The following is a 25,614-nucleotide window of genomic DNA, read 5'->3' as shown; positions in this document are numbered from 1 at the left end:
AGTATGATACTGGACACGGAACGAAAGAAGGTTTTTCTCCCGTTGGAGAAAGCCCAGGACCTCCAAAACATGGTCATAGACCTGCTAAAGCCAAAAAGAGTGTCAGTTCATCAATGCACTCGTGTTCTGGGAAAAATGGTGGCAGCCTACGAGGCCATTCCCTTCGGCAGGTTCCTTGCGAGGACGTTTCAATGGGACCTTCTGGACAAATGGTCCGGGTCCCATCTACAATTACATCAAAAGATAACACTGTCCCCCAGGGCCAGGGTGTCTCTTCTATGGTGGCTGCAGAGTGCTCACCTTCTAGAGGGTCGCAGATTCGGCATTCAGGACTGGGTTCTGGTAACCACGGACGCGAGCCTCTGAGGATGGGTAGCAGTCACCCAAGGAAGAAATTTTCAAGGACTATGGTCAAGCCAGGAGTCCTGCCTGCACATCAACGTGTTGGAATTAAGGGCCATATACAACGGCCTTCGACAAGCGGAGAGTCTTTTTCGCAACCTACTGGTGCTGATGCAATCAGACAATGTCACAGCAGTGGCTCATGTGAACCGCCAAGGCGGGACAAGGAGCAGAGTCGCGATGGCAGCAGCCACCAGGATTCTTAGCTGGGCGGAAAATCACGTAAGCACTCTGTCAGCTGTCTTCATTCCGGGGGTGGACAACTGGGAAGCAGACTTCCTCAGCAGACACGATCTCCATCCAGGAGAGTGGGGACTTCATCAAGAAGTCTTTGCAGAGATAACGGGTCTTTGGGGAGTTCCTCAAATAGACATTATAGCGTCACGCCTCAACAAGAAGCTTCGGAGGTATTGTGCCTGGTCCCGGGACCCTCAGGCAATAGCAGTAGACGCTCTGGTAACGCCATGGGTGTTCCAATCGGTCTACGTGTTTCCTCCTCTTCCTCTCATCACAAAGGTGTTGAGGATCATAAGACGAAAAAGAGTATAGACAATACTCATTGTTCCAGACTGGCCTCGAAGGGCCTGGTACTCAAATCTTCAGGAGATGCTCACAGAAGATCCTTGGCCTCTTCCTCTAAGGGAGGACCTGTTGCAGCAGGGGCCCTGCATGTTCTAAGACTTATCGCGGTTACGTTTGACGGCATGGCTGTTGAACACCGGATCCTAGCTGAGAAGGGTATTCCGGAGGAGGTCATACCTTCTCTAATAAAGGCTAAGAAGGAAGTGACTGCGAAACATTATCACCATATCTGGCGGAAATATGTCTCTTGGTGTGAAACCAAGAATGCTCCTACGGAAGATTTCCATCTGGGTCGTTTTCTCCACTCCCTACAGACAGGAGTGGATATGGGCCTGAAGTTAAGCTCTGTTAAGGTACAGATTTCGACCCTGTCGATATTTTTTCAGAAGGAATTGGCTTATCTTCCAGAAGTCCAGACTTTTGTAAAGGGAGTGCTGCACATCCAGCCCCCTTTTGTGCACCCAGTGGCACCATGGGACCTGAACGTGGTGTTGCAGTTCCTAAAATCACACTGGTTTGAACCCCTTAAAACGGTTGAGTTGAAATTTCTCACCTGGAAGGTGGTCATGTTATTGGCCTTGGCATCTGCAAGGCGTGTGTCAGAATTGGCGGACTTGTCTCACAAGAGCCCCTACTTGATTTTTCATGTTGATAGAGCGGAATTGAGGACTCGTCCTCAATTTTTACCTAAGGTGGTGTCTTTATTTCATATGAACCAACCTATTGTGGTGCCTGTAGCTACGAGTGACTTGGAGGATTCCATGTCCCTGGATGTAGTCAGGGCCTTAAAGATTTATGTAGCCAGGACGGCTAGAATTAGGAAAACAGAGGCTCTGTTGGTCCTGTATGCAGCCAACAAGATTGGCGCGCCTGCTTCAAAGCAGACTATTGCTCGCTGTATCTGTAACACGATTCAGCAGGCGTATGTTACGCCTGGATTGCCGTTACCACATTCAGTAAAGGCCCATTCCACTAGGAAGGTGGGCTCTTCTTGGGCGGCTGCCCGGGGCGTCTCTGCATTACAGCTTTGCCGAGCAGCGACTTGGTCGGGTTCAAACACTTTTGCTAAATTCTACAAGTTTGATACCCTGGCTGATGAGGACCTAGCATTTGCTCAGTCGGTGTTGCAGAGTCATCCGCACTCTCCCGCCCGATTGGGAGCTTTGGTATAAACCCCATGGTCCTTACGGAGTCCCCAGCATCCTCTAGGATGTAAGAGAAAATAAGATTTTAAACCTACCGGTAAATCTATTTCTCCTAGTCCGTAGAGGATGCTGGGCGCCCTTCCCAGTGCGGAAAATCTGCAAGACTTGTATATAGTTATTGCTTATATAAGGGTTATGTTACAGTTGGAATCGGTCTTGGACCGTTGCTGTTGTTTGTTCATACTGTTAACTGGTTATGTGTATTCCAGGTTATATGGTATGATTGGTGTGGGCTGGTATGAATCTTGCCCTTAGATTTACAAAATCCTTTCCTCATATTGTCCATCTCCTCTGGGCACAGTTCTCTAACTGAGGTCTGGAGGAGGGGCATAGAGGGAGGAACCAGTTCACACCCATACTAAAAGTTCTTTATAGGTGCCCATGTCTCCTGCGGAGCCCGTCTATACCCCATGGTCCTTACGGAGTCCCCAGCATCCTCTACGGACTAGGAGAAATAGATGAACACTAAAATGACACATCCTAGATCTGAATGAATGAAATATTCTTATTAAATACTTTGTTCTTTACATAGTTGAATGTGCTGACAACAAAATCACACAAAAATGATCAATGGAAATCAAATTTATTAACCCATGGAGGTCTGGATTTGGAGTCACCCTCAAAATTAAAGTGGAAAAACACACTACAGGCTGATCCAACTTTGATGTAATGTCCTTAAAACAAGTCAAAATGAGGCTCAGTAGTGTGTGTGGCCTCCACGTGCCTGTATGACCTCCCTACAACCCACACAAGTGGCTCAGGTAGTGCAGCTCATCCAGGATGGCACATCAATGCGAGCTGTGGCAAGAAGGTTTGCTGTGTCTGTCAGCGTAGTGTCCAGAGCATGGACACACTACCAGGAGACAGGCCAGTACATCAGGAGACGTGGAGGAGGCCGTAGGAGGGCAACAACCCAGCAGCAGGACCGCTACCTACACCTTTGTGCAAGGAGGAACAGGAGGAGCACTGCCTGAGCCCAGGAAAATGAGGTACAGCAAGCCACAAATGTGCATTATCCTACTCAAACGATCAGAAACAGACTCCATGAGGGTGATATGAGGGCCCGACGTCCACAGGTGGGGGTTGTGCTTACAGCCCAACACCGTGCAGGACGTTTGGCATTTGCCAGAGAACACCAAGATTGGCAAATTCGCCACTGGCGCCCTGTGCTCTTCACAGATGAAAGCAGGTTCTCACTGAGCACATGTGACAGACGTGACAGAGTCTGGAGACGCCAAGGAGAACGTTCTGCTGCCTGCAACATCCTCCAGCATGACCATTTGGCAGTGGGTCAGTAATGGTGTGGGGTGGTAATTCTTTGGGGGGCCGCACAGCCCTCCATGTGCTCGCCAGAGGTAGCCTGACTGCCAGTAGGTACCGAGATGAGATCCTCAGACCCCTTGTGAGACCATATGCTGGAGCTGTTGGCCCTGGGTTCCTCCTAATGCAAGATAATGCTAGACCTCATGTGGCTGGAGTGTGTCAGCAGTTCCTGCAAGACGAATGCATTGATGCTATGGACTGGCCCGCCTGTTCCCCAGACCTGAATCCAATTGAGCACATCTGGGACATCTTGTCTCGCTCCATCCACCAACGCTACGTTGCACCACAGACTGTCCAGGAGTTGGCGGATGCTTTAGTCCAGGTCTGGGAGGAGATCCCTCAGGAGACCATCCGCCACCTCATCAGGAGCATGCCCAGGCATTGTAGGGAGGTCATACAGGCACGTGGAGGCCACACACACTACTGAGCCTCATTTTGATTTGTTTTAAGGACTTTACATCAAAGTTGGATCAGCCTGTAGTGTGTGTTTCCACTTTAATTTTGAGGGTGACTCCAAATCCAGACCTCCATGGGTTAATAAATTTGATTACCATTGATAATTTTTGTGTGATTTTGTGGTCAGCACATTCAACTGTGTAAAGAACAAAGTATTTAATAAGAATATTTCATTCATTCAGAACTATGATGTGTTATTTTAGTGTTCCCTTTATTTTTTTGAGCAGTATATATATATATATATATATATATATATATATATATATATATATATATATATTGATCCTGATGGAGAAGTTGCCGACTGATAATATAATTCAGCTGCACTGTCAGACGCGCTCATTTACACAGCAACTTCTGCGCAGATGCTTCATCTGTCAGAAATCCCCTCGGCCCATTGATCTGCAGAAATTTCTGCGTCTCCGCGACTCTTATAAACCGAGAAGCGTGTTTGCTTTGTAATGCGAGCAGTCCTAATATACAGATGGCGAGAGATGATCAATCTTATCCCGTACCTTGACAAAACGTCTGATATTTTACATTGTGTTCATTATTCTGTGTTCCGTACTGCAAGTGATTGTCCTTGATGATCAGCCGTTTGTAAGAACTGAAGGGCTCCATGCGATGACTTTGCAATAGGCTACAGAAATACTTGTCTCCGGAGTCCCGGCTTCCCAATAAGAGTCCCGGATCCTAGGCTCTAGTCTAGGTTGCTTTACCTGTAGGCTCCATTTCATCTCATCGCCACTACCGTCCACTATCCCAGATTTCTGGGGTCGCTGGCGCTTGTGGGCCCCTTCCACTTACCTCCTTCCAAGCCGTATCTTACAGGACCGCCGGCCACAAATGTTTTTGTTCCTCTCTAGTTTGGCCTTTGTGCATCTTTCTCCACATAAGTAACCGCGGTTTATGCAGCGTGTACGGATAATGCGTTGTGCTGGCCGAATGACTATACAGGGATTGTGTTTTTCTTACGCAACTCAGCACTTATACTATTTTCTTGTTTTCCTTTTGCATTTTGTTAATTAAATGTATATTTATATTATTTGCTATTAAACAAGTGACCATTTCACGTAGCTCTACCAATGCAGGACTAAAGGATGGTACCCCAGTAGCCGCCATACTTACTACACTGCTGCAGATATAACTCCAGCACTTATGATTAAGCCCCATGCTCCTATATTGCACGGTAAATGTATTACTCAAACTCGTAGTACTTGTTACTGTGTTGGGTTGGCGGCACAGTACCACTTCTCTTCCCTTCTGTACGAGAAATGTCATTCTCCATCTTCTCTTGTTCTGTATGCTGGACGGAACCCTCTGTATCTGTTCCGGACATCCGTGTTTACTCTGTGCAATTTAAAAATAGATCAGAATAACCACTCATGGCCCAAAGCCAGTTGCCGCTCGTCACGTCAGTCTGCCCCTGTATCCGGACTATGTATGTAATTGCATTTACTAAGGAGCGTCGTGCAGATGTAACAAGCCGTCTCCTTTCCCCCTTACAGTATGAATTTAAAGCCAAGAACATTAAGAAGAAGAAAGTCAGCATTTCCGTGTCCGTGGACGGTGTCAAAGTGGTGATGAGAAAGAAACAAAAGGTATATTGGAATGAAAGGACAACTGTTCTAAAATGTGCGAGGTTCGATGTACGTGCTTTACCGCGTGGGCGGGGCTTCTCGTACACCCTGCACAGGCTCGCCAGAAAACCTGCACTGCTACTTATCAGGCCGGCTAGGATATTGCGTTCCGCAAGGCAAGAGATGGCGCTATTTGTAGCCAGCATTTCCTCTGATGAAGCCAATCCCACTGTTGTCATCTCAGAATATAATCCAATCAGAGTAACAGGTCACAATCACCCACATACTCATAGATATATTGCCTGATCGTTAGTAAATAATGTGTTTCATTGTCCCTCAGTATCACTCCCACTCAGAGGCATAACTGTGAGGCAACAGGAGGACTTCTGCTCTGTAGGGGGGCACCTCTCCTCCCATTCCGTGTTCAGCGACACCATTCAGTTAAGTTAATTGACAGCCGCCGTTATCTCTTCCGTGGCCGACTCCCCGCCCCCACTAGTCCCTGCACCCTACAAGTCACACCACTCTTTATTATAGATGCACATTTGAAGTGTCATGGCCAGGATTAGAACCCACCGCCTATTACACAGGAAGCAGACACATTACTGATGGAGCTATTTGCTCCTGTATAGGAAGCATGATAATTCTAACTATATGAAGATACTTCTCTGACAATTACACGTAACTTCATATAGTTAGAATTCTCATGCTTCATATATAGGAGCAGATAGCTCCATCAGTAAGGTGCCTGCTTGCAAATAAGAATCAGCATTGTGAGTGACTGAGCAGATCTGTGTAGTGTGGCTGCGCACTACATAGATCTGCCTAGTTGCAATGGTTTTGAACAGACAATTCTAAGTAGCTACATATAATTTAGAATCTGCATCCTTGCTACGCAGGAGCAAATAGCTCGATCAGTAAGGTGTCTGCCTTCCCTGTAACAGGTCATGGGTTCTAATCCTGTCTGACTGCTAAGGGAATACATGATTTAAAGTAAATAACAATGAAATGTTAATATATATATACAGGTTGAGTATCCCATATCCAAATATCCGAAATACGGAATATTCCGAAATACGGACTTTTTTGAGCGAGAGTGAGATAGTGAAACTTTTGAAACTTTTGTTTTCTGATGGCTCAATGTACACAAACTTTGTTTAATACACACAGTTATTAAAAATATTGTATTAAATGACCTTCAGGCTGTGTGTATAAGGTGTATACTAAACATAAATGAATTGTGTGAATGTAGACACACTTTGTTTAATGCACAAAGTTATAAAAAATATTGGCTAAAATGACCTTCAGGCTGTGTGTATAAGGTGCATATAAAACATAAATGCATTCTGTGCTTAGATTTAGGTCCCATTGCCATGATATCTCATTATGGTATGCAATTATTCCAAAATACGGAAAAATCCGATATCCAAAATACCTCTGGTCCCAAGCATTTTGGATAAGGGATACTCAACCTGTATATACATTTGTTTTCAGAACACCATATTTATAGATAGAGATAGATATCTTTCTCTCTCTCTCTCTCTCTCTCTCTCTCTCTCTCTCTCTATATGTATAGATAGATAGATATCTATCTATATCTATCTATCTATCTCCTCACTTTATCCAATAATGCTGAGAGTTGTAGTATGAGAGCTGGATGATTCGGGTACATAGACCAATATCCTAGAATGCTGGGAGTTGTAGTACAGTGACATCCTGTTGTAATACTTATTACAGGTAAGCTATAGAACATTGCCTCCTGATAATTACCCAGGAATCCAATCTAAATTAGCAAAAACTTGACACAAAGATGAAATGGAGGAAAGCATGACGTTTCTGGAGATCATGCATAATAAATAACCCCGTTGAGATGACGGCATATTACAGAAATATCAAAAGCATGAGGAAAACATTGCAAACGGTGACACCTGGGCTTCAGATCAGAGGTTTCACCCGTTTGAAGTGTCTGGAGTCTGGTGACATAAATGTGTCATCTTGTCCTTGTTTTACAATGTGCATCCTGAGCAGCGGCGTATGTAACCTTACTGCTTTATATCTATGTGCCAAGATCAGCAGAACGTCTCTCATGTACATTATTCTAAAGGTATGACAGAATTAAATGTCTGGTCTTCTTAATAAATAAAATAGTCATTATTAGCCAGACTCCACTCTGCTAGGTCATTATACAGAACCTTTTACACAAGGCTATAAGGAAGCACTGCCGGTGCCACATCAAAGCCGCAGCCGGTGGAGGTGGCAGCCGCCGGGTAATTGATTGGAAGGCTTTGAAGGTGTGAAGAAAGCTCTTGTACAGTGCAATCATCTGTTTAAAATAAAAGATGAAAAGCGATAAATCTCATTTAATGCCGTCTTTATAGTTGTCTCTGACTCGTATACATGTGAAGGCTGAATGGATAATGACCTAAACAACTTGTCTACAGCAAGTAGCAGTTTATCACATATATTTGTATAGATTTTGGCAAAACATGTTGAAAACTTTGTGTGACATGAAGTGGTTTCAGTATTGTGTAGAATAACCTGGAGACACTTTTGTGTGTGTGGGGAGCTCAGGAGTGATCTAGACAACTATTATTATGTTGCTGCTCATCTCCTGATTTACTCTGTGCTGCTGGGGACCCTGCTCCTCCCGCTATATAACTCTCAGTCTGTGGCTCCCTGCTGCCTCCATTCCCCTCCTCACATCATGTCACTGCCCCTGTCACATGCAGCTCTGTCCTCACTGACACATCACTCACCTCCTGATATACTCTGTGCTGCTGGAGACCCTGCTCCTCCCACTATATAACTCTGTCTGTGGCTTCCTGCTGCCTCCATTCCCCTCCTCACATCATGTTACTGCCCCTGTCACATACAGCCCTGTCCTCACTGACACATCCCTCATCTCCTGATATACTCTGTGCTGCTGTTGGACCCCGCTCCTCCCACTATATAACTCTGTCTGTGGCTTCCTGCTGCCTCCATTCCCCTCCTCACATCATGTCACTGCCCCTGTCACATGCAGCCCTGTCCTCACTGACACATCACTCATCTCCTGATATACTCTGTGCTGCTGGGGACCCTGCTCCTCCCACTATATAACTCTGTCTGTGGCTTCCTGCTGCCTCCATTCCCCTCCTCACATCATGTCACTGCCCCTGTCACATGCATCTCTGTCCTCACTGACACATCACTCATCTCCTGATATACTCTGTGCTGCTGGGGACCCTGCTCCTCCCACTATATAACTCCCAGTACTGTATGTGGCTTCCTGCTGCCTCCATTCCTCTCCTCACATCATGTCACTGCCCCTGTCACATGCAGCCCTGTCCTCACTGACACATCACTCATCTCCTGATATACTCTGTGCTGCTGGAGACCCTGATCCTCCCACTATATAACTCTCAGTCTGTGGCTTCATGCTGCCTCCATTCCCCTCCTCACATCATGTCACTGCCCCTGTCACATGCATCCCTGTCCTCACTGACACATCACTCATCTCCTGATACACTCTGTGCTGCTGTGAACCTTGCTGCCTCCATTCCCCTCCTCACACCATGTCACTGATTATTGATGTGGAGAGATATGTGATCACCGTGGTTGTGTTTGTGTCCCGCAGAGGAAAGAATGGACCTGGGATGAGAGCAAGATGCTGGTGATGCATGACCCCGTGTATAGGTAAGAATCCCAAATCTCAGCGCCTGATCACTGAATGTCACCCCTGCCTATCACTGCGCCCCCACCAGCGCTCCAAGAGGAGGAGCTGTAGATGAGCCGTATACAGAACATATGTATATAATTTATTGTATTATACAAGGTGATCGATGTCCCGGGCGCCACCCTGACGCCCGCCATTATACAGATGATCGGCAGGAGAGCGCAGCGTTTCCAGGAACTGGAATGCAGAGTAATTAAACTCTTGTCAGCTGAGAAGGGAACAGCTCATTACTTGAGGCGCCTTCCTATATAACTGGCCGCTGTGTCTCTATATTCCTGCTGACGGTGTGCATGACATTTATGTTGTATGGCGTAGTAGCCTTTATCTGTGTAATGACTTCAGCACCAGAGAGCCCAGCATTCTGCACAGACAGAACCAATCTTTTACATCTCAGATAATTAATGCAGAGACCCTTCGTCACGGTTAGAGCATAGAGGGCGTCATGCGCTGTAAGACTCGCAGCTGTCATTTACTGTCTGCCCACCGACGCCATACACCCGGATTGCTGCCAGAACACGGGTGTGTGGGAGAGCCGACGTTTGCTGCGGACAGTGGGAGGGACTGTGCGAGAAGAGGACACACATTGCTGCGTGGAAGCGTAGGTACCGGTATGGTGTGTGTACAAAAATAAGGCTGATTTTTCTCTGACGTCCTAGTGGATGCTGGGAACTCCGTAAGGACCATGGGGAATAGCGGCTCCGCAGGAGACTGGGCACAAATAGAAAGCTTTAGTACTACCTGGTGTGCACTGGCTCCTCCCCCTATGACCCTCCTCCAGTTAGATTTTTGTGCCCGAACGAGAAGGGTGCACACTAGGGGCTCTCCTGAGCTTCTTAGTGAAAGTTTTAGTTTAGGTTTTTTATTTTCAGTGAGACCTGCTGGCAACAGGCTCACTGCATTGAGGGACTAAGGGGAGAAGAAGCGAACTCACCTGCGTGCAGAGTGGATTGGGCTTCTTGGCTACTGGACAGCATTAGCCCCAGAGGGACCGATCACAGGCCCAGCCTTGGAGCTCGGTCCCAGAGCCGCGCCGCCGGCCCCCTTACAGAGCCAGAAGCAAGAAGAGTCCGGCAAATCGGCGGCAGAAGACATCCTGTCTTCCACAAGGTAGCGCACAGCACTGCAGCTGTGCTCCATTGCTTCTCAGCACACTTCACACTCCGGTCACTGAGGGTGCAGGGCGCTAGGGGGGGGCGCCCTGAGCAGCAATAGAAACACCTTGGCTGGCTAAAAATACATCACATATAGCTCCTGGGCTATATGGATGAATTTTAACCCCTGCCAGATTTTCACAAAAAGCGGGAGAAAGGCCGCCGAGAAGGGGGCGGAGCCTATCTCCTCAGCACACAGGCGCCATTTTCCCTCACAGCTCCGCTGGAAGGACGTCTCTCTGACTCTCCCCTGCAGTCCTGCACTACAGAAACAGGGTAAAAAAGAGGGGGGCACTAATTGGCGGGATATTAACAATACAGCAGCTATAAGGGAGAAACACTTATATAAGGTTGTCCCTATATCTATATATAGCGCTCTGGTGTGTGCTGGCATACTCTCCCTCTGTCTCCCCAAAGGGCTAGTGGGGTCCTGTCCTCTATCAGAGCATTCCCTGTGCGTGTGCTGTGTGTCGGTACGTTTGTGTCGACATGTATGAGGAGGAAAATGATGTGGAGGCGGGGCAATTGCCTATAATAGAGATGTCGCCCCCTAAGGAGTCGACACCTGAGTGGATGGCTGTATGGAAGGATTTACGTGACAGTGTCAGCTCCTTACAAAAGACGGTTGATGACATGAGACAGCCGACTAATCAGCTAGTCCCTGTCCAGGCGTCTCAGAAACCATCAGGGGCTCTAAAAAGGCCGTTACCTCAGGTGGTGGATACTGACGTCGACACGGATACTGACTCCAGTGTCGACGGTGAGGAGACCAACGTGGCTTCCAGTAGGGCCACACGTTACATGATCACGGCAATGAGAGAGGTGTTAAACATTTCTGATACTGCAAGTACCACTAAAAAGGGTATTATGTGGGGTGTGAAAAAAATACCCGTAGTTTTTCCTGAATCAGACGAATTAAATGATTATACCCTTTCCCGCCAGAGGTTAGGGCGCGTTGGGAAACACCCCCTAGAGAGGATAAAGCGCTCACACGCTTATCAAAACAAGTGGCGTTACCGTCTCCGGATACGGCCGCCCTCAAGGAACCAGGTGACAGAAAACTGGAAAATATCCTAAAAAGTATATACACACATACTGGTGTTATACTACGACCAGCCTCGCTGGATGTGCAGCGCTGGGGTAGCTTGGTCGGATTCCCTGACTGAAAATATTGATACCCTGGATAGGGACAGTATATTGTTGACTATAGAGCATTTAAAGGATGCATTCCTATATATGCGAGATGCACAGAGGGATATTTGCACTCTGGCTTCAAGAGTGAGTGCGCTGTCCATTTCTGCCAGAAGAGGATTATGGACGCGACAGTGGTCAGGTGATGCGGACTCTAAACGGCATATGGAAATATTGCCTTATAAAGGGGAGGAGTTATTTGGGGTCGGTCTATCGGACCTGGTGGCCACGGCAACTGCTGGGAAATCCACATTTCTCTGACGTCCTAGTGGATGCTGGGAACTCCGTAAGGACCATGGGGAATAGCGGCTCCGCAGAAGACTGGGCACAAAAAGTAAAAGCTTTAGACTAGCTGGTGTGCACTGGCTCCTCCCCCTATGACCCTCCTCCAAGCCTCAGTTATATTTTTGTGCCCGAACGAGAAGGGTGCAAGCTAGGTGGCTCTCCTGAGCTGCTTAGAAGTAAAAGTTTAAATAGGTTTTTTATTTTCAGTGAGTCCTGCTGGCAACAGGCTCACTGCATCGTGGGACTAAGGGGAGAAGAAGCGAACTCACCTGACTGCAGAGTGGATTGGGCTTCTTGGCTACTGGACATTAGCTCCAGAGGGACGATCACAGGTTCAGCCTGGATGGGTCCCGGAGCCGCGCCGCCGGCCCCCTTACAGAGCCAGAAGAGCGAAGAGGTCCGGAGAAAGCGGCGGCAGAAGACGTTCCTGTCTTCAGATAAGGTAGCGCACAGCACTGCAGCTGTGCGCCATTGCTCTCAGCACACTTCACACTCCGGTCACTGAGGGTGCAGGACGCTGGGGGGGAGCGCCCTGAGACGCAATAAAAACGATATAAAAACCTTATATGGCTAAAAAAAATGCATCACATATAGCTCCTGGGCTATATGGATGCATTTATCCCCTGCCAGTTTTCTGAAAAAAGCGGGAGAAAAGGCCGCCGTGAAGGGGGCGGAGCCTTTCTCCTCAGCACACAAGCGCCATTTTCTTTCACAGCTCCGCTGGAAGGACGGCTCCCTGACTCTCCCCTGCAGTCCTGCACTACAGAAACAGGGTAAAACAGAGAGGGGGGCACTATTGGCAGCTAATATATAAATACAGCAGCTATAACAGGGAGTAACACTTATATAAGGTTATCCCTGTATATATATAGCGCTCTGGTGTGTGCTGGCAAACTCTCCCTCTGTCTCCCCAAAGGGCTAGTGGGGTCCTGTCCTCTATCAGAGCATTCCCTGTGTGTGTGCTGGGTGTCGGTACGATTGTGTCGACATGTATGAGGAGGAAAATGATGTGGAAGCAGAGCAATTGCCTGTGTTAGTGATGTCACCCCCTAGGGAGTCGACACCTGACTGGATGGTAGTAATTAAAGAATTACGTGACAATGTCAGCACTTTGCAAAAAACTGTTGACGACATGAGACAGCCGACAAATCAATTAGTGCCTGTTCAGGCGTCTCAGACACCGTCAGGGGCGCTAAAACGCCCGTTACCTCAGATGGTCGACACAGACCCTGACACGGATACTGAATCCAGTGTCGACGGTGACGAGACAAACGTAATGTCCAGTAGGGCCACACGTTACATGATCACGGCAATGAAGGAGGCATTGAACATTTCTGACACTACAAGTACCACAAAAAAGGGTATTATGTGGGGTGTGAAAAAACTACCAGTGGTTTTTCCTGAGTCAGATGAATTAAATGAGGTGTGTGATAAAGCGTGGGTTTCCCCCGATAAAAAAACTGCTGATTTCTAACAAATTATTGGCACTATACCCTTTCCCGCCAGAGGTTAGGGCACGTTGGGAAACACCCCCTAGGGTAGATAAGGCGCTCACACGCTTATCAAAACAAGTGGCGTTACCGTCTCCTGATACGGCCGCTCTCAAGGAACCAGCTGATAGAAGGCTGGAAAATATCTTAAAAGGTATATACACACATACCGGTGTTATACTGCGACCAGCGATCGCCTCAGCCTGGATGTGCAGCGCTGGAGTGGCTTGGTCGGATTCCCTGACTGAAAATATTGATACCCTGGATAGGGACAGTATATTATTAACTATAGAGCATTTAAAGGATGCATTACTATATATGCGAGATGCACAGAGGGATATTTGCACCCTGGCATCTAGAGTAAGTGCGATGTCCATTTCTGCCAGAAGAACGTTATGGACGCGACAGTGGTCAGGTGATGCGGATTCCAAACGACATATGGAAGTATTGCCGTATAAAGGGGAGGAGTTATTTGGGGTCGGTCTATCGGACCTGGTGGCCACAGCAACGGCTGGAAAATCCACCTTTTTACCCCAGGTCACCTCTCAGCAGAAAAAGACACCGTCTTTTCAAACCCAGTCCTTTCGTCCCTATAAGGGCAAGAGGGAAAAAGGCCGCTCGTTCCTGCCCCGGGGCAGAGGAAGGGGAAAAAGACTGCACCATGCAGCCTCTTCCCAGGAGCAGAAGCCCTCCCCCGCTTCTGCCAAGTCCTCAGCATGACGCTGGGGCTCTGCAAGCAGACTCGGGCACGGTGGGGGGCCGTCTCAAGAATTTCAGCGCGCAGTGGGCTCACTCGCAAGTGGACCCCTGGATCCTGCAGGTAGTGTCACAGGGGTACAAATTGGAATTCGAGACGTCTCCCCCTCGCCGGTTCCTGAAGTCTGCTCTACCAACGTCTCCCTCCGACAGGGAGGCAGTATTGGAAGCTATTCACAAGCTGTATTCCCAGCAGGTGATAATCAAGGTACCCCTACTACAACAGGGAAAGGGGTATTATTCCACGCTGTTTGTGGTACCGAAGCCGGACGGCTCGGTGAGACCAATTTTAAATCTAAAATCTTTGAACACTTACATAAAAAGGTTCAAATTCAAGATGGAGTCACTCAGAGCAGTGATAGCGAACCTGGAAGAAGGGGACTATATGGTATCTCTAGACATCAAGGATGCTTATCTCCATGTCCCAATCTACCCTTCTCACCAAGGGTACCTCAGGTTTGTGATACAAACTGTCATTATCAGTTTCAGACGCTGCCGTTTGGATTATCCACGGCACCACGGGTCTTTACCAAGGTAATGGCCGAAATGATGATTCTTCTTCGAAGAAAAGGCGTATTAATTATCCCTTACTTGGACGATCTCCTGATAAGGGCAAGGTCCAGGGAACAGTTAGAGGTCGGAGTAGCACTATCTCAGGTAGTGCTACGTCAGCACGGGTGGATTCTAAATATCCCAAAATCACAGCTGATTCCAACAACACGTCTACTGTTCCTAGGGATGATTCTGGACACAGTCCAGAAAAAGGTGTTTCTCTCGGAGGAGAAGGCCAGGGAGTTATCCGAGCTAGTCAGGAACCTCCTAAAACCAGGACAAGTGTCAGTGCATCAGTGCACGAGAGTCCTGGGAAAAATGGTGGCTTCTTACGAAGCGATTCCATTCGGAAGATTCCATGCAAGAACTTTTCAGTGGAATCTGCTGGACAAATGGTCCGGATCGCATCTTCAGATGCATCAGCGGATAACCCTATCTCCAAGGACAAGGGTATCTCTCCTGTGGTGGTTACAGAAGGCTCATCTTCTAGAGGGCCGCAGATTCGGCATTCAGGATTGGATGCTGGTAACCACGGATGCCAGCCTGAGAGGCTGGGGAGCAGTCACACAGGGAAGAAATTTCCAGGGCTTGTGGTCAAGCATGGAAACGTCTCTTCACATAAATATCCTAGAGCTAAGGGCCATTTACAATGCCCTAAGTCAAGCAAGGCCTCTGCTTCAGGGTCAACCGGTATTGATCCAGTCGGACAACATCACGGCTGTCGCCCACGTCAACAGACAGGGCGGCACAAGAAGCAGGAGGGCAATGGCAGAAGCTGCAAGGATTCTCCGCTGGGCGGAAAATCATGTGATAGCACTGTCAGCAGTGTTCATTCCGGGAGTGGACAACTGGGAAGCAGACTTCCTCAGCAGACACGACCTCCACCCGGGGGAGTGGGGACTTCATCCAGAAGTCTTCCAAGTGATTGTAAACCGTTGGGAAAAACCAAAGGTGGACATGATGGCGACCCGTCTCAACAAGAAACTGGACAGATATTGCGCCAGGTCAAGGGACCCTCAGGCAATAGCGGTGGACGCTCTGGTAACTCCGTGGGTGTTCCAGTCGGTATATGTGTTCCCTCCTCTTCCTCTCATACCAAAAGTACTGAGAATCATAAGAAGGAGAGGAGTAAGAACGATACTCGTGGCTCCGGATTGGCCAAGAAGAACTTGGTACCCGGAGCTGCAAGAGATGCTCACGGAGGACCCGTGGCCTCTACCTCTAAGGAAGGACCTGCTCCAGCAGGGACCTTGTCTGTTCCAAGACTTACCGCGGCTGCGTTTGACGGCATGGCGGTTGAACGCCGGATCCTGAAGGAAAAAGGCATTCCAGATGAAGTCATCCCTACCCTGATCAAGGCCAGGAAGGATGTAACTGCAAAACATTATCATCGTATTTGGCGAAAATATGTTGCGTGGTGTGAGGCCAAGAAGGCCCCTACGGAGGAATTTCAACTGGGTCGTTTCCTACATTTCCTGCAAGCAGGATTGTCTATGGGCCTAAAATTAGGATCCATTAAGGTTCAAATTTCGGCCCTGTCGATCTTCTTCCAGAAATAACTGGCTTCAGTGCCTGAAGTTCAGGCGTTTGTCAAAGGGGTCCTGCATATACAGCCTCCTTTTGTGCCTCCAGTGGCACCTTGGGATCTCAATGTAGTTTTAGGGTTCCTAAAATCACATTGGTTTAAACCACTTGCCACAGTGGATTTGAAATATCTCACATGGAAAGTGGTAATGCTGTTGGCCCTGGCTTCAGCCAGGCGCGTATCAGAATTGGCGGCTTTATCCTATAAAAGCCCTTACCTGATATTTCATTCGGATAGGGCGGAATTGAGGACTCGTCCTCAATTTCTCCCTAAGGTGGTTTCAGCGTTTCACATGAATCAACCTATTGTGGTACCTGTGGCTACTAGGGACTTGGAGGACTCCAAGTTGCTGGACGTAGTCAGGGCCCTGAAAATATATGTTTCCAGGACAGCTGGAGTCAGAAAATCTGACTCGCTGTTTATACTGTATGCACCCAACAAGCTGGGTGCTCCTGCTTCTAAGCAGACGATTGCTCGTTGGATTTGTAGTACAATTCAACTTGCACATTCTGTGGCAGGCCTGCCACAGCCAAAATCTGTAAAAGCCCATTCCACAAGGAAGGTGGGCTCATCTTGGGCGGCTGCCCGAGGGGTCTCGGCTTTACACCTTTGCCGAGCAGCTACTTGGTCAGGGGCAAACACGTTTGCTAAATTCTACAAATTTGATACCCTGGCTGAGGAGGACCTGGAGTTCTCTCATTCGGTGCTGCAGAGTCATCCGCACTCTCCCGCCCGTTTGGGAGCTTTGGTATAATCCCCATGGTCCTTACGGAGTTCCCAGCATCCACTAGGACGTCAGAGAAAATAAGAATTTACTTACCGATAATTCTATTTCTCATAGTCCGTAGTGGATGCTGGGCGCCCATCCCAAGTGCGGATTGTCTGCAATACTTGTATATAGTTATTGTTACAAACAAATCGGGTTGTTTATTGTTGGAAGCCATCTTTTCAGAGGCTCCTACGGTTATCATACTGTTAACTGGGTTCAGATCACGAGTTGTACGGTGTGATTGGTGTTGCTGGTATGAGTCTTACCCGGGATTCAAGATCCTTCCTTATTATGTACGCTCGTCCGGGCACAGTATCTTAACTGAGGCTTGGAGGAGGGTCATAGGGGGAGGAGCCAGTGCACACCAGCTAGTCTAAAGCTTTTACTTTTTGTGCCCAGTCTCCTGCGGAGCCGCTATTCCCCATGGTCCTTACGGAGTTCCCAGCATCCACTACGGACTATGAGAAATAGAATTATCGGTAAGTAAATTCTTATTTTTTACCCCAGGTAGCCTCTCAACATAAAAAGACGCCGTCTTATCTGGCTCAGTCCTTTCGTCCCCATAAGGGCAAGCGGGCAAAAGGTTCCTCTTTTCTGCCCCGGGGCAGAGGAAGGGGAAAAAGACTGCAACAGACAGCCACTTCCCAGGAACAAAAGCCCTCCCCCGCTTCTGCCAAGTCCTCAGCATGACGCTGGGGCCTTACAAGCGGACTCAGGCACGGTGGGGGCCCGTCTCAAGAATTTCAGCGCGCAGTGGGCTCACTCGCAAGTGGACCCCTGGATCCTGCAAGTAGTATCTCAGGGGTACAAATTGGAGTTCGAGACGTCTCCCCCTCGCCGGTTCCTGAAGTCTGCTTTACCAACGTCTCCCTCCGACAGGGAGGCAGTATTGGAGGCAGTTCACAAGCTGTATTCCCAGCAGGTGATAATCAAGGTACCCCTCCTGCAACAAGGGAAGGGGTATTATTCCACGCTGTTTGTGGTACCGAAGCCGGACGGCTCGGTGAGACCAATTTTAAATCTGAAGTCTTTGAACACTTACATACAGAGGTTCAAATTCAAGATGGAGTCACTCAGGGCAGTGATCGCGAACCTGGAAGAGGGGGACTATATGGTGTCTCTGGACATCAAAGATGCCTACCTCCATGTCCCCATTTACCCTTCTCATCAAGGGTACCTCAGGTTTGTGGTAGAAAATTGTCACTATCAGTTTCAGACGACGCCGTTTGGATTATCCACGGCACCTCGGGTCTTTACCAAGGTAATGGCCGAAATGATGATTCTTCTTCGAAGAAAAGGTGTTTTAATTATCCCTTACTTGGACGATCTCCTGATAAGAGCAAGATCCAGAGAACAGTTAGTAGTCGGAGTAGCCCTATCTCAAGTAGTGCTACGGCAGCACGGCTGGATTCTAAATATCCCAAAATCGCAGCTGATTCCGACAACACGTCTTCTGTTCCTAGGGATGATTCTGGACACAGTCCAGAAAAAGGTGTTCCTTCCGGAAGAAAAAGCCAGGGAGTTATCCGACCTAGTCAGAAACCTCCTGAAACCAGGGCAAGTCTCAGTGCATCAATGCACAAGAGTCCTGGGAAAGATGGTAGCTTCCTACGAAGCGATTCCATTCGGCAGATTCCACGCAAGAACGTTCCAGTGGGATCTGCTGGACAAATGGTCCGGATCGCATCTTCAGATGCATCAGCGGATAACCCTGTCCCCAAGGACAAGGGTGTCTCTTCTGTGGTGGTTGCAGAGTGCTCATCTTCTAGAGGGCCGCAGATTCGGCATTCAGGACTGGGTCCTGGTGACCACGGATGCCAGCCTGAGAGGCTGGGGAGCAGTCACACAGGGAAGAAATTTCCAGGGCTTGTGGTCAAGCCTGGAGACATCACTTCACATAAATATCCTGGAGCTAAGGGCCATCTACAATGCTCTAAGCCTAGCAAGACCTCTGCTTCAAGGTCAGCCGGTGCTGATCCAGTCGGACAACATCACGGCAGTCGCCCACGTAAACAGACAGGGCGGCACAAGAAGCAGGAGGGCAATGACAGAAGTTGCAAGGATTCTTCGCTGGGCGGAAAATCATGTGATAGCACTGTCAGCAGTGTTCATTCCGGGAGTGGACAACTGGGAAGCAGACTTCCTCAGCAGGCACGACCTCCACCTGGGAGAGTGGGGACTTCACCCAGAAGTTTCCCACATGATTGTGAACCGTTGGGAAAAACCAAAGGTGGACATGATGGCGTCACGCCTCAACAAAAAACTAGACAGGTATTGCGCCAGGTCACGGGACCCTCAGGCAATAGCGGTGGACGCTCTGGTAACACCGTGGGTGTACCAGTCAGTGTATGTGTTCCCTCTTCTGCCTCTCATACCCAAGGTACTGAGAATCATAAGAAGGAGAGGAGTAAGGACTATACTCGTGGCTCCGGATTGGCCAAGAAGGACTTGGTACCCGGAACTTCAAGAGATGCTCACGGAGGACCCGTGGCCTCTACCTCTACGAAGGGACCTGCTCCAGCAGGGACCCTGTCTGTTCCAAGACTTACCGCGGCTGCGTTTGACGGCATGGCGGTTGAACGCCGGATCCTGAAGGAAAAAGGCATTCCGGATGAAGTCATCCCTACCCCTACCCTGATCAAAGCCAGGAAGGATGTAACCGTGCAGCATTATCACCGTATTTGGCGTAAATATGTTGCGTGGTGCGAGGCCAGGAAGGCCCCTACAGAGGAATTTCAACTGGGTCGTTTCCTGCATTTCCTGCAAACAGGACTGTCTATGGGCCTAAAATTAGGGTCCATTAAGGTTCAAATTTCGGCCCTGTCGATCTTCTTCCAAAAAGAACTGGCTTCAGTTCCTGAAGTTCAGACGTTTGTCAAAGGGGTGCTGCATATACAGCCTCCTTTTCTGCCTCCAGTGGCACCTTGGGATCTCAATGTGGTTTTGGGGTTCCTAAAATCACATTGGTTTGAACCACTCACCACTGTGGACTTAAAATATCTCACATGGAAAGTGGTAATGCTATTGGCCCTGGCTTCAGCCAGGCGCGTGTCAGAATTGGCGGCTTTATCCTATAAAAGCCCTTACCTAATTTTTCATACGGATAGGGCAGAATTGAGGACTCGTCCTCAATTTCTCCCTAAGGTGGTTTCAGCGTTTCACCTGAACCAGCCTATTGTGGTACCTGTGGCTACTAGGGACTTGGAGGACTCCAAGTTGCTGGACGTAGTCAGGGCCCTGAAAATATACGTTTCCAGGACGGCTGGAGTCAGAAAATCTGACTCGCTGTTTATTCTGTATGCACCCAACAAGCTGGGTGCTCCTGCTTCTAAGCAGACTATTGCTCGTTGGATTTGTAGTACAATTCAGCTTGCACATTCTGTGGCAGGCCTGCCACAGCCAAAATCTGTAAAAGCCCATTCCACACGGAAAGTGGGCTCATCTTGGGCGGCCGCCCGAGGGGTCTCGGCTTTACAACTTTGCCGAGCAGCTACTTGGTCAGGGGCAAACACGTTTGCTAAATTCTACAAATTTGATACCCTGGCTGAGGAGGACCTGGAGTTCTCTCATTCGGTGCTGCAGAGTCATCCGCACTCTCCCGCCCGTTTGGGAGCTTTGGTATAATCCCCATGGTCCTTACGGAGTTCCCAGCATCCACTAGGACGTCAGAGAAAATAAGAATTTACTTACCGATAATTCTATTTCTCATAGTCCGTAGTGGATGCTGGGCGCCCATCCCAAGTGCGGATTGTCTGCAATACTTGTACATAGTTATTGTTAACTAAATCGGGTTATTGTTGTAGTGAGCCATCTTTTCTAGAGGCTCCTCTGTTTATCATACTGTTAACTGGGTTCAGATCACAAGTTATACGGTGTGATTGGTGTGGCTGGTATGAGTCTTACCCGGGATTCAAAATCCTTCCTTATTGTGTACGCTCGTCCGGGCACAGTATCCTAACTGAGGCTTGGAGGAGGGTCATAGGGGGAGGAGCCAGTGCACACCAGGTAGTACTAAAGCTTTCTATTTGTGCCCAGTCTCCTGCGGAGCCGCTATTCCCCATGGTCCTTACGGAGTTCCCAGCATCCACTACGGACTATGAGAAAGAGAATTATCGGTAAGTAAATTCTTATTTTTTGGGGGCTAGATTCTGGGAAAATAATATTATTTTAGGGCAACTTGATCTATTTGTACGGTACGATAAATGTCGCACGTTACGGCGAACGCACCGGGCTGTCTGCTGCATAAACAGCTGCCGATGCACGTGTAGCTGCGCTAATCTGAGGGTCGGAGACGAGCGCCCCCGCTATAAGATGGTGAAACAAGACGTATGAGCCTCTCTTGTCTTGCCGGAGAGTTCTCGGGGAACCTGTGTTCCGGATTATACACTCTGAAGTCACAGATATGCCGGTTATAGATTCTGCTATTAAGGAGATTAATTATAGCGGCTTGTTCAACAGAAACATTGGTGGTCTGTTATCTAATTCACCGAATTGGCTGATTATGTACTAATGTGTGCCCCATCCCGAATTCCTTTAGTTTGCTGCTGATTTGGTGATTTAAATGTTTTGTTTTTTTAAAATAATCTTTATTGTATATATCTTTAAGGTGAAAATTGCTCCGCACATTTTTTACTTCATGGCGGAGATTGGCTATCTGTCTTTTTGTCTGTATTTTTCGTCTTGCCCCTGGATGTGCAAAGGTACTTTCATTTTTGGGGGGGCATTATGACTAGGTGAACAGAAGAGGAAGGGTGTCCCATAGGGCACCGAGAAAAGGATTTACTGTGAAGTACAAAAATCCACTTTTCTCTTTCATTCCGTGGACCCACGGGGGTGTCCCACAGGGTGGCTAGGCTCAGTGTTGCAGCGCCGGATAGCTAAAACGGGCCTTTTTAGTCGCAACACATTGAGCTTGTGAGTTTTACAAAGATGAGCTCAAAAGGCCAAGTGGCTGCTACCGCATCAACTCATCCAAAGATCCATTCCATCCCACGCCGCCCACAGGGCTTTAAGCCAGAAGGGGCGGGTGGTCCTTCTCCAATATAGACTTACTGAGTGTCATCCTCCTGGTTGTAACTGATTTTTTTTAGTCGGGCCAACCTTTTTTGTAGGTATCTTGGAGGTCCGGAATGATCATACCTTTTCTTAAACTTGTGAACTAGATCTTCAATACTCGACCGGCATCTTAAAGGGAAGAGAAACCTCTTCTTCTCTAGAAGGATTGCAACCTAGTCTTGGTTCAGAAACCACCTCATCCTCCTGGAATATCAAATAGGGAAATTTGCAGAGCAGAGCCTACAGATCTGGCACCAGTTGGGGCGTGGTATGAGAAGCGGAAAAACGTTTTCCAAGTGGAAACACTTCGGAGGGAGGTGGTTGTAACGCTGTTGACGCTAGGTACTGTTGTTGGAGGACGTTGAAGGTACCCACTCATATGGCTCTGGATTGCTGATAGCCTACCGAGTTTGTCTGCTCCATTTGACCGCCATAGTTCTAATGAGGCAGCCAAAAACACCCTGCCCTAACGCAATGTATTGCCCTGCTGGATGAGCAGGTATAGGAAGAAACAAAAAGTAGTTAGAATGGTCTACAAGAAGCTTCTGTGTCCACACTGGATGATATTCTAACCACTGATGGCTGAATTTTGATTAAAACTAAACTTGTTGATTAGCGGAATCCTTTAATCAGACGCTGAACACGAATGTCCGCCCCACCCCCCTCTCCCCCAACTGCACATCACTTTCCTGGAGCAGAAAACCCCCCCAGGGTGTGTGGTGGCATCAGGACTGTGGACTTGCAGGTGATGTTTTGCCTGAAGCTCAGCAGATCCCTTTAGGATATAACAGAGCTGCAGACTGTTCTGCAAGTCAGAATGATTTATCTGTTATCTCCTGTGTGTCTTGATTTTAGACTGCGACAGGCCCCTGCCGTGACCTCTGCATTGAGTTATGCGTCTCCTTAGTATCTGAATGTGCTTTGGTTTCAGATAAACTAGAATATTTCTGGTAGCGTTCAACTATAGCGGGTTGACAGGCTGCGCTCATGCTGGCTTGAAGCTTTAACGACACAAAAATGTCTACAATTAAATGTGTTGCACCGTAACTTGTTTCATCTTCCTAGCCTGAATAACTGCTATTTGTTGAAGACTAATGTCTGCTGGTAATATAGATGTTAGGAACTTGACATTACCACCTAAACAATAGTAATACATTTTATTGACGAGCTCTCCATAATTACATAGTATGTGTTCACATTGTGTTAATAATATCCCTCATTGACTGGATCCCCTGTATTAAAGTACACAACACTCCAATCTAAGTAAGGGGTTTGAACACCAAACCTCCTGCACTGTAGTCAGACACTCTACTTATGAGATATCTGTAATGATGTATTAAATATCTGCGCCTATATGTATATATGTGTGTATGGTCAATTCCCGTTATTAAAACATATAATGGACAGTACTCCATACATGGCACTCAAACGCCACACCTCATGCACCACAGTCAGACACTTAACACATGAGCCATTTGCTACTGTGTTTCAAGCCAACTAATTTTATCTATGATTACACTAGTTAGAAGTCTCAGGTTAGACTAGAACAGTTGAACAGGATCGCCTGGCAGCCAGGCAAATCCCATGTGGTCTGCAACTGCAGGCCAGTAGGGCGGCAGCAGCAGCGAGAAATGCAGGGCTTGAAGTGTGAAGCAGCGTTATGGTGTATAGTGATATCTGTGCTTTTTTATGTGCTGCAAATATCGCTTCTCACCATGTACTAATGTGGAGAAGTATGTAATATGATCAGGGCGTTATGCCTTAGGCAGTCAGGTCAATTAACACTCTCCCTCTACGGCAAAAAAACACAATAATACATTGCGCCAATGCAGGGACCCTGTTTTGCCGCACAAAGGTGGTGAAGCAGGTCCATACAAGTACTGGGAGAATCACCGCTCATCCTACAGAGACTGGGCAACTTTCTACCAATAGGAAGAGCCTAGAAAATTGCCGACTGCAGGCTATATGACTTGTGCAAGGGACTATCTACGGCTAGATCAGGGGTGGGCAATTATTTCAGCTGGGGGGCCGCTTAACACTTCCAGCGAATATTCAAGGGCCACACACAAAATACTCAAAAAGAGATCCCTTTTTACACATTACGGCAGACAGCGTGCCCTTTTTACACATTACGGCAGACAGCGTGCCCTTTTTACACATTACGGCAGACAGCGTGCCCTTTTTACACATTACGGCAGACAGCGTGCCCTTTTTACACATTACGGCAGACAGCGTGCCCTTTTTACACATTACGGCAGACAGCGTGCCCTTTTTACACATTACGGCAGACAGCGTGCCCTTTTTACACATTACGGCAGACAGCGTGCCCTTTTTACACATTACGGCAGACAGCGTGCCCTTTTTACACATTACGGCAGACAGCGTCCCCTTTTTACACATTACGACAGACAGCGTCCCCCTTTTTACACATTACGGCAGACAGCGTCCCCCTTTTTACACATTACGGCAGACAGCGTCCCCCTTTTTACACATTACAGCAGATAGCGTCCCCTTTTTACACATTACGGCAGACAGCGTGCCCTTTTTACACATTACGGCAGACAGCGTGCCCTTTTTACACATTACGGCAGACAGCGTGCCCTTTTTACACATTACGGCAGACAGCGTCCCCCTTTTTACACATTACGACAGACAGCGTCCCCTTTTTACACATTACGACAGACAGCGCCCCCGTTTTTATAATTATGGCAGACAGCGTCCCCGTTTTTACACATTACGGCAGACAGCGCCCCCGTTTTTACACACTACGGCAGACAGCGCCCCCGTTTTTACACACTACGGCAGACAGCGTCCCCTCTTTACACATTACGGCAGACAGCGTCCCCTCTTTTTACACATTACGGCAGACATCGCCCCCGTTTTTACACATTACGGCAGACATCGCCCCCGTTTTTATAATTACGGCAGACAGCGCCCCCGTTTTTATAATTACGGCAGACAGCGCCCCCGTTTTTATAATTACGGCAGACAGCGCCCCCGTTTTTACACATTACGGCAGACAGGGCCCCCGTTTTTACACATTACGGCAGACAGTCCCTACCCCCCTTCCCCCCCTCCTCCCCTAAACCCATTTCTCTAACGTCCTAGTGGATGCTGGGGACTCCGTCAGGACCATGGGGAATAGCGGCTCCGCAGGAGACAGGGCACAAAAAGTAAGCTTTTAGGATCACATGGTGTGTACTGGCTCCTCCCCCTATGACCCTCCTCCAAGCCCCAGTTAGGTTTTTGTGCCCGTCCGAGCAGGGTGCAATCTAGGTGGCTCTCTTAAAGAGTTGCTTAGAAAAAGTTTTTAGGTTCTTTATTTTCAGTGAGTCCTGCTGGCAACAGGCTCACTGCATCGAGGGACTTAGGGGAGAGAAGTGAACTCACCTGCGTGCAGGATGGATTGGCTTCTTAGGCTACTGGACACCATTAGCTCCAGAGGGAGTCGGAACACAGGTCTCGCCCTGGGGTTCGTCCCGGAGCCGCGCCGCCGACCCCCCTTGCAGATGCTGAA

General features: G+C 48.2%; 1 protein-coding gene across 1 annotated transcript in view; it reads left to right on the top strand.

Annotated features, from left to right (window-relative positions):
- Positions 1–25,614, top strand: part of LOC134948145 (carboxyl-terminal PDZ ligand of neuronal nitric oxide synthase protein-like) — a 257,545-nt gene that overhangs the window by 170,613 nt on the left and 61,318 nt on the right. The window contains exons 3-4 of the mRNA XM_063935957.1: positions 5,477–5,569; positions 9,165–9,223. Coding sequence (XP_063792027.1) covers positions 5,477–5,569; positions 9,165–9,223 — 152 coding nt within the window. The remainder of the gene's footprint in view (positions 1–5,476; positions 5,570–9,164; positions 9,224–25,614) is intronic.

The sequence above is a fragment of the Pseudophryne corroboree genome, chromosome 8, assembly GCF_028390025.1.
Source record: "Pseudophryne corroboree isolate aPseCor3 chromosome 8, aPseCor3.hap2, whole genome shotgun sequence".
Taxonomy (NCBI): Eukaryota; Metazoa; Chordata; class Amphibia; order Anura; family Myobatrachidae; genus Pseudophryne; species Pseudophryne corroboree.
Note: the sequence above shows the minus strand (reverse complement) of the source record. Positions and strands in the feature narration are given on the sequence as shown.